General features: G+C 32.3%; 1 protein-coding gene across 1 annotated transcript in view; it reads right to left on the reverse strand.

Moving 5' to 3' along the window:
- Positions 1 to 729: 729 nt before the first annotated feature.
- The window catches only part of LOC147069673 (ras-like protein family member 10B), a 317782-nt gene continuing 298678 nt past the window's right edge, over positions 730 to 19833 (reverse strand). The window contains exons 2-4 of the mRNA XM_085950866.1: positions 8224 to 8393; positions 873 to 1522; positions 730 to 769 (exon numbers count right to left, since the gene is read on the reverse strand). Of these exons, the coding sequence (XP_085806992.1) occupies positions 730 to 769; positions 873 to 1522; positions 8224 to 8393 (860 nt within the window). The remainder of the gene's footprint in view (positions 770 to 872; positions 1523 to 8223; positions 8394 to 19833) is intronic.

Consider the following 19833-nt stretch of genomic DNA (forward strand, 5'->3'; position numbering starts at 1 on the left):
GGTGAAAGAAATGTGTGGTATCTAACCACAAGGCTAACAGAAGATAAAATAAGGCAGTTGGTTCTGAATCCTGCAGATGTCAGAGCAGTTGCCTTCTTCAATCATAATGTAAAAGAATAGGAAATTAAAATATATAGGTATTAACCAACGCAATAATACGTACCATTTGTATAATAATTTCTTAGTTTGAGATTACTGTGCTTTTCAATAAAAATCTATGTAAACAATAAATAGTATTTTTTTTCCAATAGGTAGGTATATTTTTGAGTGATTTAATCTAATTATTTATGCTCATATAATATCATAAGTGCCCCACCAGTATAGTACCCTCCACATAACTTTGCAATTGCACACAGTGACAAGATTTGTGTGTAATACGCACTCCGTATGATTGTATTAGTAAATTCCAGGCACCTGTTTGGTTTAACTCACGTTTTAGTATTAAAAAAAATCTATTCCAAATTGCAAGCTCACGTGACGGATACTCTTCACCACTGATTGTTTATGGATCTGGTACTGTGAGTGTAACAAAATGCATGAATTGTACACTGACCGAATACGGATCGTGTTGTATTTATAAACATACATTTAACGTGTTAGTTATTTTAATAGTTTTATTGATTGGTTACCATAGTTACAAGAAACATTAAATTTTAAAGAATATCCAGGTAAAAATAATTCATGAAATATTTTTTAAAAAGACAAATTATTCTCTCTTGACATAAAAAGTCAAAAGAGACCGCCAATTGCATCTAATTTCTTGAGACCTCTGACACAAGACAAGTCTAAATACATTCAGTGTATCATTAAGCACATTTCCAATAGAAAGCTTTACCCAAAAAACTTTTAAGTACCGCTAAAAAATTACACACCTATTCCCTTCCAAGGCTTCGTGGATATTATCCATCATCGGTGTACTTGCATCTCGATCCTTTCCAACCTGAACACTCTCCATAGCATCGATCGTCTTCATCAGCTCTTTAAAAACAGCCACAACTCTCCAATTATATTTAGCTGAACACTCAACGTAGCCACATTTCCAGTGTTTTTTAACCAAATTAACAATGTCTCTTCTTTTATCTCTATGCTCAGCTGCATGAGCACATAAAGTACTGCTACCTGACGTGGAAGGTAATGATAATTGCTGTAAAGCTCCTATAGATCCAGATCCTACGGTATTACCTGCAGAACTACATAATAAATCTTGCTTATTACCTACAACAAGTAACGGGACGTTTCTCATGTCTCTACTTTCATATATTTGATCGCGGATTGTTTTAATATATTGAAATGATTCAACGTTGCTAAGGTCAAATACCAGGACATAGGCTGTCGCATTTCTAAGTCCATAGAACCGGAAGTCAGTCCATTCATAGTATGAGTTTACAGGAAAGTACGGTATAACGGGTATGTCAGATATTTTTACTTCGTACAGGTGGTCGTTGATTATTACAGAAGGGTAAAAGGTGTGTTTTCGGTCCGTCGGGGCGTATTCGTCTGAGAAGTCGTTCCATACAAATTGCTGTTTGTTCATTTTTGAAGTAGATGGTTGACATCACATGAAACAAAATAGAAAGTTTCAATTAGTATACATACCTACTATCATACACAGATTACTAAAACAGTCCAACTAAAATACATCCTAAAAAAATCATTAAACAAATCTTGGACTAAGTGTTAATCGACCAATTTGCCGGCTCGCATATCAAAACTCATCTTGTCTGCAATATACCGAAGACGTCGATGTGACATGGTTGTTATTCACAAAACACACGTTACCAAATTGCAATTTCAATTCCAATTTTTTTTTTAACATATTGTGGAAATTACAAATTATAAGTTTTAGACGTTAACAACATGACATGAAACACTATAAAGAAGAAAATTAATGAAAATTTTAAATGAGAACATAATATTATAAACATACAAAGGCTGTGAAAATACAATTATACAGCTATAGAAATTCAAAGAAGTACACCGAGTTTGCTAAGGAGACCCTATTTTAAGAATTTATAAAAGGGCGTATACCTCAACTAACCCTCACGCAAGTGGAATATATCAACACCCGAAGCAATTTGGTTGAACATAGTTATCGCCCTCCCAATTGGCATTACCAGTGGCAGGTTGGTTCTGAACCTTGGGAGAATAAACAACTGATGCTCTAGATTTCTAAGATAGTTATCAGGGACACACAAGTCAACACTGCCCAGAATGGCAGAGTTCTCATTATACCTCATATAAGTCGAAAAAAATACGTAGCTACTAAATAAGGATCTCTTCTAAATTGCAGACTGCAGTATGTAAGCATACCATAGCATCTAGTTTGAAAAAAATATATCTGGTGTCACTAGCAACAAATTTCACGCAACTCGCGCTACAGGTCGCTCGCCGTCAGTGATGCAATTACGCCTGAGCAAACCGCTACGAGTCGGCCATTTTAATTCCTACAAAATGACAGACAAGTGCATCAACATATACGACAGATATGTGCATATATTATGAATATACAAGGAAAGACCACTTCAGAAGATTTATATGCTTAATATATAATAATCGCGGTTTTTTTTGCTAAGCTAATATGTAGGCGGTTGGCTATGAAACATGAATGTGAAATTCGTACAAAGATTTATTTATGACTGTGTCGCAGACGAGGCGAGTTTAGATGTGCGAGCCGGCTTAAGATAATGACTCAATTTGTCCAAGAACTGATTAGTTATGTATTATTTTTAAATAACGTATCATTTTGAGGCTGTTTTAAGTTATATAAAATAACACCTTTATGCATTATAAATGAATTATTGTTATTTATTTGCCCATATATACATGCATACGGTTATTTAATAGAATTACATTATTCATCATTATTCATTCAAGTCATTTAATATTATTCTGGACTTATATTATATCGTCACTGTTCTGGCAGAAGACACTAATTCGAAAAAATGACATATTGAGTTAGTTCTACCAAAATGTTCCTTATTTCAAACTTTACCGTCTGGAAACTTTCTTAATAAATAAACAGTCTTTATTTTAAAGTCATCCTTTTTACGATTACTTAATAAACTCACATGATGGACCATTTCAAACATTTTAACAACTTAAAAGTTAAATTACTCAAAACTAGTATTCTCCAGTTAGTGTGTTCTGCCAGAACAGAGACGATATTTGAGTACCTAAGCGTTTGCCTTTTTTCAATTCTTAAAAACACTTGTAGGGATCAGATTTATCCATTATCCAATTACGTACCTACCTACTTCAAAAATAGTCTTTATAAAAGGGACCTATAAAAGGACAAAGCATTCATTTACTTTATTTAAATAAGCCAATTCATTCATGGGCCCCAAATCCATTCATTGATTCAATGCGTAAAAAGTTTTCTATTGAAATCATAATAAATACCATTACCTTTCCCAATGTATTCGAAATCTTTTGACATAAATTCTCCGCTTCCGAAAAAGTGGGCATCTAAAAATACCCCATCCGCTCGCATAATAAATTTTCATTTTTTCCCACCGGCGATAAAATTGAAAATGCCGCGAAAAAAGAGCGACAGAGAAAAAGAAATGAAATTCAAAGTTTTGCCTTGAAGAGGAAAGTTTTATCCGCCATTACTGGGAGAGCGCGGCTCGAATGGGGAACATTTCCGCGACGCGAAGTTCCCACTCGAGAGCTTTTGAAAGCTTCGATTTTATCGGTACCTGTTTATTGAAACTTTAAAATTTTAATGGCTGCAAAATGAACTGCGTTCTTTGTGTGTAGCTTAGTTTTAAGTACTTAGCGTATTTAATAGTCGTATGGAAAATGTATGAGTAGTTTCTCTTACTTACTTAATTTGACTAAGTAAATTCATTTACAATCAGCGCTCGAAATGGAAAAGTTTACGAACCGGAGCGCTCGACAGTTTTCTAAAGATATTTACATAGTTATCAAATTTTATGTGTATTTCATAAAAATAAGTGTGTTAGATTTTCTATCATATGGCCTATCTAGCTCAGACGGTCAAATTATTTTTTCCACGAGACGGAGCAATAACTTTACCGATTTCACGAACAGGAACGGCGCTCCGGTGCACTCCGGTCCATTTCGAGCCCTGTTTACAATGACTGCCTCTATACAAGCAAGTATTTTTTCTCCCACAAAATAATAATATAAATTATTTCTGAAATCCTACAGCTTGAGTTATTAGTCGATAGCTATTACGGTGATCAAACCATCATCAAGCCTATAAAGATAAACGATTTGTTTTGTTAAAGTGTTTTAGCTAGAACAGCTTACTCTAAATCAAATTTCATGATAATTAATAAAAAATCTTATACTTTGCGTATTGCCCTTTTAAAATCTTGTATACAATTCTTAATTAATTCAAGCCTTGTAGGTCCAATTTGAGGATTTTCATGAAGATACCTAATATGGTGTGTTAACAGTGAAGTCCTGTGAGGGCAAATTCAAACAATAATAATTTGCTTAAAATTATTTCGACTAAAAAAATAGCTCACTGTTTTTAATAAACGATTAATTTTATTCGATGAATAAGACACAAGATTTGAGAATGTAATATTCTATATATCAAACATTCATAATTTTAAAACATCCCTTGCATATTATAACCACTACAATTAGAAAAATATACGATACCCGACAGGACATGAACTAACTTTTAACCTCTGGATTCGCGCCAGTGTGCTTTTCCAATTAAGCTTAGGGCATTCTACTTAATAACGATGATTTTAACTACCAGTTGTTACAATCAATGCTTATCAAATTGCCTCGGGTGTCGTATTTTTTCGAAAGATTTTTTATACTGGTTATATGCATGAGATGTTTTCAAATTCTGTATGTAGCTTACTGTTATCAATGATCTGTAGCCAACTAAATGTTGAAACAAAATTCAAATCTTTGGATAATCCATATTATAATATTTTTAAATAAATCAATAACGAGTATATTATTTTTAATCAGAAGCAAATACCAATCTAGTAAATGACAGAATCAAAAAGTTCTAAGTACATTATTAATTTGGAGAAAAAATAAAAAAAATATCTATTATGCCGATGAGATTGTAAGACTCGTAATAAGGGTTGGTTTAGTAAAACAACGGAAGGTCGGAATTTTCTGTTTGTTTATGGACGGCACTTTGCCTATGAGCTTGGTGTTAAATAAATAATGTACTAATATTTATATCTAGGGGTTTGGAAGTCCATATACTCAAGCAAATCATATAAAATTTACTTATCTTTTAAACAGATTAAAATCATAGTGGGCATTTTCCGATATTCATACGTAACTACTTCCGTTAGCGATATTCCAATTTTAAAATTAATTATTCACAAAATCTGATACGACGTACTCATTTTATGCAAGATAAAAAAACAAATGAATGTGATATCGAATGTCATTGTATACTATATTTTATATTTCTATGACAGATCTCGGTGAAGAAAAAGATGATGTTTAAGATAATCTCTAAATAATCGCCTTGCAAGGAGACATCGTCGCTGGTATTAGGAAAGTACAGTGTAATAATTAGGGTTATAAATAGTCATCTAATGGCTCGATCCAAGTGGTTACTAATTAATAGTATAATGTAATTTTATGATTGACATAAAGCTTTTATTTCACTGAAGCAGCCACCCTGCAAAGTCTCGCTCCACTTAGACTAATTTCCAAAGATTTAATTAATTTTCTAGCAGCGTTGCGGCTTCGTTTAGTTTACTTGACTGACAGGTCAATTAGTGTGCAACGTAATGTTAAATTTAATGTAATTTCGTTTAATTTTGCTACTTTAAGTGTCAGCGGTTTCAACCCTTAACCACCAGCTTAGGCAGCATTTCGCGTTTGCTGCAGCGCTCGAAATAAAATATTTTACGAACCGGAGCACTCGATAATTTTAAGTATATTTTTTGTCGTATACCAGACCCAGGTGGTCAAATAGAAGAATAGTCTTTGAAATTGTGGCGTGCAAGGTTAGGTATGACAAAAAGCGAGATTTATGATACGTCATAATTATTATTTTACCACGTTTTTCTTAGTTCGTATTCTTGTTTGTCCGGTGGTTGTTTATCCAGTACAAATCTTGCAATCGATTTTTAACTAACTTCCCGACTAGCTAAACATTTGAAACTTTTAGAATATATCAGAACACGATGCCAATGCATTCTTTTAATACTTTTCTAGCCATTTTTAAGTAGAATTGAATTCTTTTTCAGTTAATTCTGTTTTGTATGAAAAGTTATTTCGGAATAAATCCGTAAAAAGTAAAATACTATTATTCGTTGCTAAGAAAGTGGTCCTAGCAACTAAATTATTAATATATACGTGCGTTACTATATAAATCAATATGGAATGTCAAAATAACATTTCAGTATTTTATATTTATTCAGTATTTCTATCAAGTACAAAAAAAATATTTATTAACACATAGAATTGTCAAGTTTATCTGATTCAACAGAAAATTTAAAAACTTGGTATATAAAAAAGTTCTTTTTATCTTGTTATTATTTTTTAGCATGAAAATAAAATTTAAACTTAACTTGATTAACTTAAATCTAGGCTAAAATTATTATTTAAAACAAAAATGGAAAATTGTGCTTATCTAATTGGAAACAATTAAATAATGTTCAATTGTATGAAAAAATATTGTAGATACCTATAAGTATTATTTTATTTATTTAATGCATTTATGGTTTTAAAGTTATCTTATATTTTCAAACAAAAATTAATACAGTTCCGGTTCATTAAAACGTTTCAAATTAAAACGTTTGATTTACATACTTAATTTTATCATATTGGAGAGAAGTAAATGTAGAATAATATTCATCATGTAGCTAACTCAAAACCAGTGAAAATCAAGTTATCTAGTTGTAGTATTTAGGTGACGATAATATAATATATTATATAAAGTAAGTGAAATTAATTTCTTTAATTCACAGACAGGAAGACAATATTTTTGTTTCAGGCAACGAAACGTTATTCTCAGAGATTTTACCAACCGGAGCTGCGCTCTAGTGCAGTCGCATTCATTTCGAACTCTGATTTGTTGGGATCACGACACAGTACTAAGGCTTAAAATGGACTGGTTAAAAAGTAATTAACTTCATTTACTCTATTATAATAATATATTTTAAAAAGTTAAACGAAACTTATCGGAATCATGATTAAAAAAAGAAAAGTATTTATGACGAGTTGTAAACCCCAATTTTCGCTTGTGGCGCTGGTAATATTTTTGTACTCTAATATTGCATGCCACAATATAGAATACTGTCCATTTGATCGTCTGAGCTTAGCTAAGATATAACAAAAAAAATGATCACATTTATTTACATAAAAATGTTAATATGTAAGCATTTATTACCGAGTGCTTCCGTCCGTAAAATTTTTCATTTAGAGCGCGGAGTGGAAAAATATCTAATATGCTAGTTTCTATCTGAAAAAATGTTTTAAAACGTGTTGATTATTTTGGAGGCTCGTATTAATTGAAGTAAAGTTTTATGGTGAAGACTAGAGGGTTTATTTTATTCACTGAGGAAAGAAACAGTTACATATTGATTACAAAAAATTAAAATATAATAATGAAAAGTTATTGCAACCAGCACAGTTTCTATGTACTTATAAATTATAATATAGTTAAGCCTAACAAGATAGAGAGTAAGAATAACATAGATATAAGAAAATTACATGAGAAAAATGAGGAAGAATAATGAATACGTATACACAAAAAAATAACATTTAAAAAAATATATATATATACAAGTGGGTATATATATATATCTATTAATACAAAATTTTGGAGATAGCGCGTTGAATTGAAACAGGTGAATTATTAAAAGGATCAACGGTGGAGAAATATGTATTAAAATTTAAACAAGAGTGCCGAATAAAAGAGTTTTGTGCACAATTAAAATCGCTACGACTTACATGGTCCAAAGTTTGGTTTCGCGTAAATCTTGATGGACAATGGAAACCCACCCTTTCGAGTAGGTTTGGCGAGTCAACAAAACCATTGATAATTTTAAAATGAAAATATTGATCAGATGTAGAACGTCGACTTTCCAAAGATGGTACCATAAAAGTTGCATATTAGCATAGTATTTATCATAAAGTAATGTGGTGAAAAATAATAAAAGAGTTTGTATTGTCATTATTATTAAAAAATGAATTGGTATTCGTTATGTAAGTTCAGTATTATTTATTAATAATAATTTAACACAGGTATTTTAAGTTTACCTGTATTATGCTAGTTTTTCCAACGGCTGGCGCTCCTAAAAGTACCACCTTGACGAGGTCCAACGAATCGGGGCTCGCTTCAGGTGGGATACCCCGCGGGAGAACCGCTGTACTTCCGGTGACGCCTGTCCCACCGACGTCGCGACGCTCCAAGTAGTCGAGATCCAACTCTGTAATCAAAATAAAAATACAATTTCAAATGATGTCGCTATCGCACAATGACACATAATTATAATTAATATAATACATACTATTATATACCAATAATGAAATTGTAGTGTCTGTCTACCTGCCCATTTGATTATAACTCAAAAATTACGAAATCAATATTGGTGAAACTTGCACAGCGTATTATACTAGCCTACTAACAGTATTGGTACTAACTTAGTATACTTTTTGGTAAATTGGATTTATTTTTATTTATTTCAAATTGAGCTTCATTTTGGTCACAATACCGAATATTGATTGATTCGACATAACTAAGGAATCTTTTTAGTGAAAGTCGATGTTTTTAACATAAATATCAAATACATTATAACTATGAATTCTTAAAAAATCTTTAAATAATCTACAATCGAACTTATTTAGCTACATTTTATTGATAAAAAGAAACAAATTTACACTTTTTACAATTTTTTTGTCAGTTTATCTTTGATTTTTTTAAAATGTTTTTAGATCCTACGTTATTTAAAACACTTAAAGTGTAAATTATATTCAGGGGGACATGCTCAGCGTAGGTCAAAACGGAGCTTTTGTTCTATTTTCAAAGCATGATTCTGGACATACCTTAAACGTTGTAGATAATCTATTTATATAATTTGGCGTGTTTGAACATGTACCGTTTAAAAAAAATATTCGGTTAGGTACATGTTCAAACACGCGCGTTAACATCATTTTACTCCCTACTTCAATTATAGTTTGTCAATTTATGGCTACGGCTGTATGTTGTAGCTTAACCACTGGGGAATGCCAAAAGAAATGGCGTATTTCAAAAAAACACTACCTTATTCTTAGATCAATAATTATTATAAAGCAATTATTTTTCGTTGGATATTTATCACACTTGAATAGCCAAAAACATATCTTATAATGAGTATCTTTAGAATTATCTTCAAATGTGTTAATCTTGCCCATTTTTTGAATAATAAAATGCCTAATTCTTATCAAATTTGGGATCACAGAGATTATCAATATAATTTTTTATCGTAAATATTTCACTATAATAATGTCGATATAAATTATACTGATGGTTTTATAAATGCGTTTAAAAATTATTAAATGTAAAAAATCTTAACACCACTGCACATTTATGTACTGAAATATGACTATATTCTAAAACATTAGAGCGAGAGGTTTAAAAGAATACTATTTTATGTAATAAAAATACTGTATGCAGTCATCAAATGTTTAAAATAAATATAACGGATAATAAGGCTTCAAAATTATATAAATAGATTATCTACGACGTTTAAGGTATGTCCAGGATCATGCTTTGAAAATAGAAAAAAAGCTCCATTTTGACCCACGCTGAGCACGTCCACCCTTAACATTTCTCAAGTATCATGCTCCGTATTCTGTTGGTAGGTTACTACAGTAACACTATGTTTCACTTTAAGTTACCTTATATTTATTTTACTAGCGAGAGCCCGGACATATTACAAACAGAATGAAAAAAAAGACTGATTTTTTTTGAATTGGACATTTGCACCCTAGAGCCCGTCTGCTTTGAAAACGGTGGCTGAGATGGTTCGTTGATTGACTAATTAAACAAGTGAGTGCTGTTCAACTGAATACCTGAGACAGCGAATACGCATAGGTAATGCAGTCGCTGTTTTAAGTAATCTTGAGGTAGGTATCCAAGGGACTGGAGTAGGTATTTTATATTCTTAGGGACACCTTGTATATCAATAGTTTGACAATTATTATATAATTATTTATAATATAATATGGTGGAAGTAGGATTTTAAGATTCGACATAAATAGTGGACACTAAACTTTGTCAGACATACTTATTCGTTTTGAACTAATACTACAACTTGAAGATGGTGCTGGTTAGTTTTTTAAATTAATTTAAGCCCTGCCTAAACCAAAACATCTAGTTTAGGAACAGCATGGGCGATCCGATAAATTTTGTCAGTCATTATTATTCATTTTCGTTGAATTAATAATACATATTACCGATGGTGTTGTTAATTTTTTAACATTCATTATGCCCTGCCAAAACCAAACCATAATCGATAAAAAATATTCTTTTATCTATAAAATATCTAAAATTATGGAATAGTCTTAGATATTTTATAGAAAATTAAATATTTTTGATTATTATTTACTATGACTTTTATTAGACAGGGCTTAATTTAATTTTATAGACCAACAAACACTATATACACATTGTAGTCTTAGTTCAATGAAAACAAACACGTTTGACTAACAAAGTTTAGTTAGTGTACACTATTTATGTCGGATGTTCTACACTATCTCTACACTTTGCTACTGATATAATATATTTTACTTGTATCGATTAATTGAACACCTTTTGTTACATACCTACCTAAGATTTTTTTTTTACTCTTTCCTTATTATTATTATTAATTCTCAATGTAATATAATAAGTATAAGTATTTATTTAATTCGTGTGATTACTGATATTTACTGTTATAATTATTGTGTTTGTTTACATTCACGAATTAAATAATTTTATAAAAAATGGCGTGCAAACAAGTGATTTCGTGCAAAAACTCTTTAAACTATATCCTCAAAGTTTTGGCTGAAGTGAAATCTAAAGTCACAAAAGAACTGCAAGAGCGACTGGCTATTGCTTCGAATGATTTGATTGCTGCAGTTGCTGAATTAACGGTTGAAAACGAGACCCTGAGGAGTACAAGCAAGGAGTACAAGGACATACAAGCACAGAGTGTTTCGGTTTCGCCCTTAGACGTTTTGCCTGACGAAGTTATTGTAGCTCCGTCACCACCGGTGTCCATATCTACGGCTGTGAAAGACAAAAACAAACAAGTTGAGCCACTATTTGCTGAACAGATTACCGTCATTCAGTCACAATCTACAAGCATTGGCGAATGGTCAACGGTAAAAAAAAGGAGCCCAATGAGTCATCGTAATTTATCCACTGGAAATGAATCTAAGCGACCTAGCCTGCAAACTTCTACCCTCAAAAAAATATGTGGTTCCAAACCTGGTTCCAAATCGTGTTCTGGCGTTGAAAAACGCAGAAGTCTACATATTTGGTCATTACACCCAGACACTACAGTAAGCGGCCTAACTGATTATGTGAAGGAGAGTGTAGGTGATATAAAATTTGAAGTAATTAAATTAAATACAAAGAATAAATATTCTTCATTCAGGATAACAGTTCCAGAGTCCTCTATTGGCCATTTTCTTGTTCCTGAAATTTGGCCGGTTGACTCGATAGTCAATGAATGGCGTTGGAATAAGTCAGCTTCACCCCATACTACAAGCAAAAGCTCGTGACGGTCACCTAAATACATTGACGTTTATTATCAGAACGTTCGTGGTCTCAGGACGAAGACAATCGAGATGCGTAACACTCTCCTGACAAGTGACATTTCTGTCATATGCTTGACTGAAACCTGGCTCAATAACTCGATTTGTGATGGTGAACTTTTCGATAGTAGATATATTGTATTTCGTTGTGATCGTTCATTTGGTCAAAGGGGTGGCGGTGTGTTAATTGCCGTTCGCTCTGATCGGGTAGATAGTGTATCTGTGATTGACCATATATTTGCTGGTATCGATATAATTATTGTCAAATTGCTGTGTAATGGGTCGCCTTTTATTATTAGCTGTGTTTATTTTCCGCCTCGATCATCGTGTAATACTTATAATATGTTTTTCTCATATTTTGAAAATTTGTCTATTGGCAGCTCAATTGCAATCATCGGTGACTTCAATCTTTATTCGGCATCCGCCAATGTTGATTTGGAATTTGCGCACTTTCTGAGCTGTATGCACTTTAAACAGTTTTCTCAAATTAAAAATGTAAAATCACGCATATTGGACTTGGTCTTGGCAGATACAGATTGTAATGCACAGGTGAATGCTTGCGTTGATCCCCTTGTGCAGGAAGACGCTTACCATCCTGCTCTATTAGTTGAGTTGCCAATCAATTATCATAATTTTTCCAATAGTCGTCTTAGCGATAGCAATAATTTCAATTCTGTTAGCTTGGAAACTTTCTTTTTTAATAAATGGAATTTCTTCAAAGGCGACCTATTACAAATGTATTATGAAATGCAGAGTATTGATTGGAATGCTTTATATAGTACCGATGATATTAACAGTGCAATTGATGTTTTCTATGTAAATATTTATAGTGTATTTTCCAAGTCTTTTCCCATTAAGAAGTCTTCGGGTACTTCGCGCAGCTACCCTAAATGGTTCACTCATAGCATTATTAAATCCATTGACTTGAAAGCCATCTGTCATAAACGATGGAAGCGCTCGAAGTGCTTGAATGATTATGGCGCTTTCTCCGATATGCGCAGAAGAGTTCATCGCGCCATTGACGCTGCTCACAAAGCGTACATTGAGAAAATTTCCTTGAATTTAACCTCAGACCCGAAAACTTTTTGGACGTATGTTAGGAGCTTACGTAACTCTTCTGCACAGCTATCGTCTATGTCTTTTGGGGGTAGTGTATTGAATGGCTATAAATCCATCGCTGACGGTTTTGCTGAATATTTTAGGTCAGTTTATTCCACGATTCCACCAAAACTTCAACCTCAACCTGAATACTTTTCGTCTTCTTGGCCCATACTAAATATTGGTCCTCTGGATGAGTCAGATATGAAATATGCTTTTTCTAGACTATTTCCGAAATCCTCAGTAGGTCCAGATGGCATTCCTCCATGGCTATTAAAAGGATGCAAAAAACTTTTAAGCGATCCTTTGTTGTATATTTTCAATCTATGTTTAAGTAAATCTACCTTCTCTGAATGTTGGAGCTTAACTCGTATACGACCGGTGTATAAAAATGGCTCGGTATCTGAAATAACTAACTTCCGACCAGTGGCTGTTCTCTCTGCACCGGTCAAACTATTTGAGTCCATTTTACATAAATATATATATACACGCGTGGATGGTCAGCTGACTGACGCTCAACATGGTTTTCGATCTACTCGATCAACAGTTACCAACCTCATGGAGTACACTGAATACATATCTCGTTCACTAGACAATCATTGTCAAGTTGATGCAATTTATACGGATATGTCAAAGGCTTTCGATCGAGTTGATCATGATATTCTTTTAACTAAACTGAGTGCAGTAGGCGGATCTATTAATTTTGTAAATTTTTTCAAATCTTATTTTTCACATCGTTGTCAATATGTCGAGTACGCTGGGTGTGCATCTGAAGTCTTTCAAACTCTTTCAGGTGTTCCCCAAGTATCAAATCTTGGACCAATTATGTTCCTCATATTTGTCAATGATATAGTTAAAGCCATGGATGGAGTAGAATTTTTACTTTTTGCGGATGATTTGAAATTATATGCACCAATTCGCAATGAGTTGGACTGTTGCATGTTACAGCGAAATCTCTGTTCAATTGAAAGTTGGTCAACAAAGAATAAATTAGAATTTAATACTGACAAATGCTTTTGTATTACTTTTTCTAGGTCAAGAACTCCGATTAAATACAATTATATTATGTCAAAAAAATCTTTAAAACGTCAATCTGAGGCGAAAGATCTTGGGATAATTTTTGATTCTTCATTATCCTTTCACTCGCATATAACTTCCACGGCTCTACGTGCGAGTAAGCTTCTAGGATTCATCATGCGACAATCCAAACCATTCAAGAATCCTAATGTATTACGTACACTCTACGTCTCATTAGTGAGTAGCATTCTTGAATATGGGTCGATTATCTGGTGTCCTTATGAGGTTTCCTATAAGCTTATTTTAGAACGCGTCCAGAAGAAATTTCTTCGATGTCTTTATTTTAAAACATTTAACTATTTTCCTTTCGATAATTCGTCAGATGATTATTTTCCGACTGCCTTTCTACAAGGCATGCTTACTTTTCACTCTCTTGAATCTCGTCGGTCTCTTCTGCTGTTGAAACACTTTTGCCTGTTATCGCGAGGGATGGTTTCCAATCCTGGTGTCCTAATGAATTTGAATTTCCATGCGCCTGTCAATTACCTACGTGGTCGCAGTCATGATTTATTCTGGATTGGAACCGTTTCCTCGTGTCAAGCCTATCAGGCACCATTAGCGAGGGGTGCAAGACTAGTAAATGCGCTCCCTAAAGACATAGACATTTTCAATGATGTACTTTGCATTTTATTTTTGAAACTGTATTTTTCTGTATAAAATTGTATATTTTCCGTTCTCAAAAATTATATTTTTCTGTATTAAATTATACTTAAGTATGTTTTGATTATTTTTTTTTTTTGTTATTATTATTGTTATTATATATATATTTCTGTTTCTATATTCTCTTCTCTCTTGTGAGGGTAATGTTTGACTTATAATGTAAATCTCATGTTGTGTACGTCTTGAATTTAGATTTGTTATGTCCACAATGTTTTGTATTCCTAAATAAATAAATAAATAAATAAATACGTAACTGTTGGTTTGCAATAATGAAATATAATTAAAGAAAAAAGAGTGAATTGATTTATATTTTTAACAGTTAGAACCTAGGTACACACCCCACTAATAGTACCTCGCCTTACCCTTTTTAATGCAATTCTACTAAAATGGTTGGTTGTGCCATTTATATTTGCATTCATCCTTACTTTCCACCTCCCTCAAATCCCAGTATTATTGTCACAAGACCAAGTGACCGGCAGTCACAGGTCATGATAGACCGTGATGCAAATAACTTTTAGTAACTTCCAGACAGCCGTCGCTGGTGAGTTAACTCGAGACAACTGGTGCGTACGCCCGTTACCGCTAAACCACAGTTTATTGATTAACTCAATTATACAGACTGATTCATAAGTTGTTCGTGAGCCACGGCCTGGTCAGATTAATATTATAGTGTGACCGTCGTTTGAGTGATACTTTTGAATACCTGGCAAGTCATAATACCGGCTCTCACCATTCTTACAACCTATCATCAATTTCATAATATATCATCCATCAACAGTGTACCGTCAAGTTCTGCGCACCGGGTAATACAACATACCATACCGCACGAGTAATAGTGCAACCAGACCACGGAGCCATCATCAACATCATAAAAGGTTAGTGTCTGGCATCCTGTTAAATCCCCCCTCCCCTAGATCTACCATCCGCCATCACTTTCAAAATTATACAATCCACTGCAAAAAGCGCGACCACTGGTACTAATAACGTAGTAGATAATATTAGTCCAACACGAATCGAAGTTACTGCCCCCCTCCAATAAAAGTATTAGTAACTCTAATTCAGTACCTTCAGGTACCTACATAACTAGAGTTGATTATAATAAATACTTTGACTAAGTTTATTTCAAATATAAAAAACATTTTGGGCTTTGTTACAATCAAGTAACTAACAAAATTCAAATAATCACTAACATTATTTGGCATATTGTAATCAGAGTTCCAATTACCGACCGACTGTGGTCGTAGTTAGTCGGCTTAGTTTCTCAAACTTTCCAACCAAAGACAGTATAGATTCTAAACTTTCATCTCGGTTTTCAAAACAACAACAGGCTCTCTTTGAATAAAGTATGCAATGAGCGTCGTGATTAATTCTGCGTAGATTGAACCATAAGCGGCATCGCACACAGATACTCAGTCATAGTTGAAGAAAACCTTTTTTACATGGACTGAGTCTAATAATTGTATTTTTCAGTCGATATCGGTAGTCTTTCTCCATGGAGAAAGAAACCAGAGAGGCCAGAGATTAACAGTTTGGAGGAGGCCTTCACCCGAAGAGGGGTTTTTACAAACCAAACAAACTAATTACGTCATACCGTTGTTCAATTTATAAACATTATCTTATAGTATTATAAACAAAAAAAATCTTATTATATAATATATATTATATTATGTATTATAATATATTATATTATGTATTATACAAAAAATATAAAAAAAATAATAATAATTAATATTATATCAACTAGAAAATAAGTAGATAATACAACCATAGATAGATATATATACATAATAGATATATTAATAGGTTATATATATATCAGCGCTCGAAATGGAAAAGTTTACGAACCGAAGCGCTCGACATTTTTCTGAAGATATTTACATATTTATCAAATTTTATATGTATTTCATAAAAATAAGTGTGTTTGATTTTCTACTTATATGGATTATCTAGTTCAGACGGTCAAATTATTTTGTCCACGAGACAGAGCGATAGTCTTACCGATTTCACGAACAGGAACGGCGCTCCGGTAAGTTCCGGTCCATTTCGAGCCCTGATATATCGACTGCCTCATGTAATAACACACCAATTCGAAATAGTGTGTTTTATGTTTTTTGAGCTATTGTTGCATAGAAAAAAATACCACACCAGTTAATTTTTTTTTGGATTTTTTTCTCGAAAAACACCCAAAATACTGTTTAAAATAATACTCGTAAGTAGAGTTATGATTATATAACATTTTTTGTAAAATCTTAAATTACATGGAATAATAATCCACTTGTAGTTGGTGTGTTATTACTCGGAAAAAATATACATGCTCCCTACACAAATCATTTTAGTGTATCATTTAACTAAGTTTTCACCGTGGAATATGACACTAATTCAACTTTCACCTTCAAATCTCGCCTCTATCAACATATAACAACACTGTATTGAAAAATCATTATCCTTTGTAATGAATCGCACCTACTTTCATTATCACAAATTGCTTTTGTGACAGTAAAGTTGTATTATTTTTGTTATTGTGTACAAATGACTAATTTTAATATTATTAATAATACTATCGGCCTATGGTGGGTACTATTGGAATTTGAATTTAAATTCTAATGGATTTAAGTTATGAACTATTCCATTTAATTAATATGTCTCCAACTAGATCTCGGCGAATATTACAATAAGCTCAAGAGACGAATAAAATAAAGGATGGAAACAATAAAAAAATAAATCTCCTCCTTCAGACAACACATTTTTAGGTTATAATTATAAATGATTCAACCTTAAATATTCTGTCTGTACCTACTATTGGCTCCTACAGGATTTTCAATGTTTATAATATTCTGTATTTCGTAATATAAACTATAACTTCTCTCTTCCTATCATTAGTAAGAATCATATAAATGCATATTTGCACCATTAGTTTCCAATTTACAACCTAAAATAATTATTCTTCTTGTATTGATTCCATGACGACTTGTGATAAGTAAATAAGGTAATACTTGCCTATTTTTTCATATGTGTTGACCTTTTTACTATACTTTTATGATAAATATGGTAGTAAAAAAAGTCTAAAAGGTTAATTGCATGTTTGGGTGAAAAGTGGATAGTCCACAATGATAAACATGTTGATTTTATCCCCATCTGAAGACTCCGAATAGTCCTAGTGATCCTGGATTGTCGGGTTTTAGTTGTTCTTCCAGTGTGCCACATATGACGCAAAAATTTGGAGGAGATTTGGGAATGATTGATGATTTGATCGAAGAAATTACGAAATCTCCAGCACATCTTACACATAATGAAATAAATCGCTCTATTTCAGAGCATAATAAATAACAGTATACTTCTGTCAGTACTTTGCCACCTTTAAACATAAATGCACTTGTAGACATCACGTCATCAGACATGACGTTGTCCCTACTTAGTGCATCTGTTCAAATTATTTCCACTATAAATTGACACACTGAATCGAGAAAAAGAAGAGAGCTGTAATGTAAGACTTGTGTAAAAGGAAGAAAGCCAAAAAAGCATTCAATGCAGGTGAAGAATATGTGAATGAATATAAGAATATTTGAATACCATAGAAGCACTGTGTAAAAATTCTTGCCAATTCAAATAAGTGCCCAAAAAATGATTGAATCCGAACGTCAAGTTAGTTTTGATTCATTTTGTATTATTGGCAATCATGAGAAACAATGGGATTACATCTTACGATATGACAAGTCAGTGCAAAAGAAAACCCAAAAACTACCAGCTTCTTTAAGACGTTTAAAAGCACTTATTTATGGTTTGTCATGCAATAACGAAATAATAAAAGTATGTAAAACTATGTTTTTACAAACACTTTCAATTTCAAATATGTGGGTGGTGAGTGCTTTTAAAAAAATGAAGAGTCAGAATTGCCATTGTATAGTCAAGGCAGGCACAACAACCGTTCTCATGCTCATGAAGCAAAAAAAAATAGTGTAATTGAACATGTTAATAATATATTTTATAAGAAAAGAATCCCACTATGTTAGAAAAAATAGCCAAAAAGAATATTTAGACGAGAATTTGAATATGGTGAAAATGTTTCCCCAATATAGCATATGGTTTGGATCAAAATAATATCAATTTCCAATTGCCACTGAACGCCAATATAAAGGCATATTATTCTCGTATTTCCACGTCTGAACAGGAACGGAAACAATAATTGAGTAAATTAAATATTTAATAAAAAATAAAGTGATTATCAGCAACATTTATTATTTACAGAACGTTCGAGAGAAATGAATCAGGGTGATATAAATCGTGCAAAAGAAAATCACATTACAGCTGTTACAGCATGTTTTGATTTACAAAAGTTTTAACTGTGTCACAAAGTGAAGTAAGAGTCTTTCATTATAAGGGAAAATAATATGCCATCTATAATCTCACTGTTCATGATAGGATGGCTATTAATTGTTATCTTTGGCATCTACAAACAGCTAAGTGAGTGCGACAGAAATAAGTAGCTGCATATCTACAAACAGCTAAGTGAGGTGCGATAAAAATAAGTAGCTGCATAGAAGTATAGAAGTCTGATAAGTACTATTTTTACATATTTTAAATCTAATTTTAAGAATACAGTTGTATATTAGTTGATAGTTTTCCTAAACTTAATTTTAAAAAGTTTAATTTACATAACGTTTATAATTATTATCCATGTAGGTACCTATTTACTTGACAATGCTGCAACGTAATTTACGTAAAATATATAGGTAACAAACTATCCTGTAATTTCTTAATTTATACTATCAATCATTATTATGTTGAGTGGAATATTCATTAAGTAACTTTTGCAATTATTTTACTATAATATTATGTTCTGTAAAACAATTTCCTGAAACTGACTGAATGGTTAAAATACAGTTTATTGCGATAAAATATTGTTTAATTAAAAAATCTCCTCATATTCCATCAGAATATCTAAACCTATTTTTGGTTTAATCAAATATCATCGAGAGAGAAAACACTAAGAGCACATAGTATGTCATTCCCCGTAAAATTAAAAATTAAAATCTCTCTAAGTCGAGATATTTAAGATTATCTTTCAGAATTAGCATGGAAAAATACACCATCTCAAGTTACGTGGTACTTTTTTTATGAAAAAAAAAATAATTACGTGGAAAAACACACCAAGTATAGATATATACACCCTCTAAAAATATATAAACGGGAAAAATCACACCAAATCTAGATGTAATATTTTAGTTGTCAAACTTAACGTGGAAAAACACATTT

The sequence above is a fragment of the Rhyacophila brunnea genome, unplaced genomic scaffold, assembly GCF_057557595.1.
Source record: "Rhyacophila brunnea isolate RB1 unplaced genomic scaffold, BYU_Rbru_1.0 scaffold_23, whole genome shotgun sequence".
Classification (NCBI taxonomy): Eukaryota; Metazoa; Arthropoda; class Insecta; order Trichoptera; family Rhyacophilidae; genus Rhyacophila; species Rhyacophila brunnea.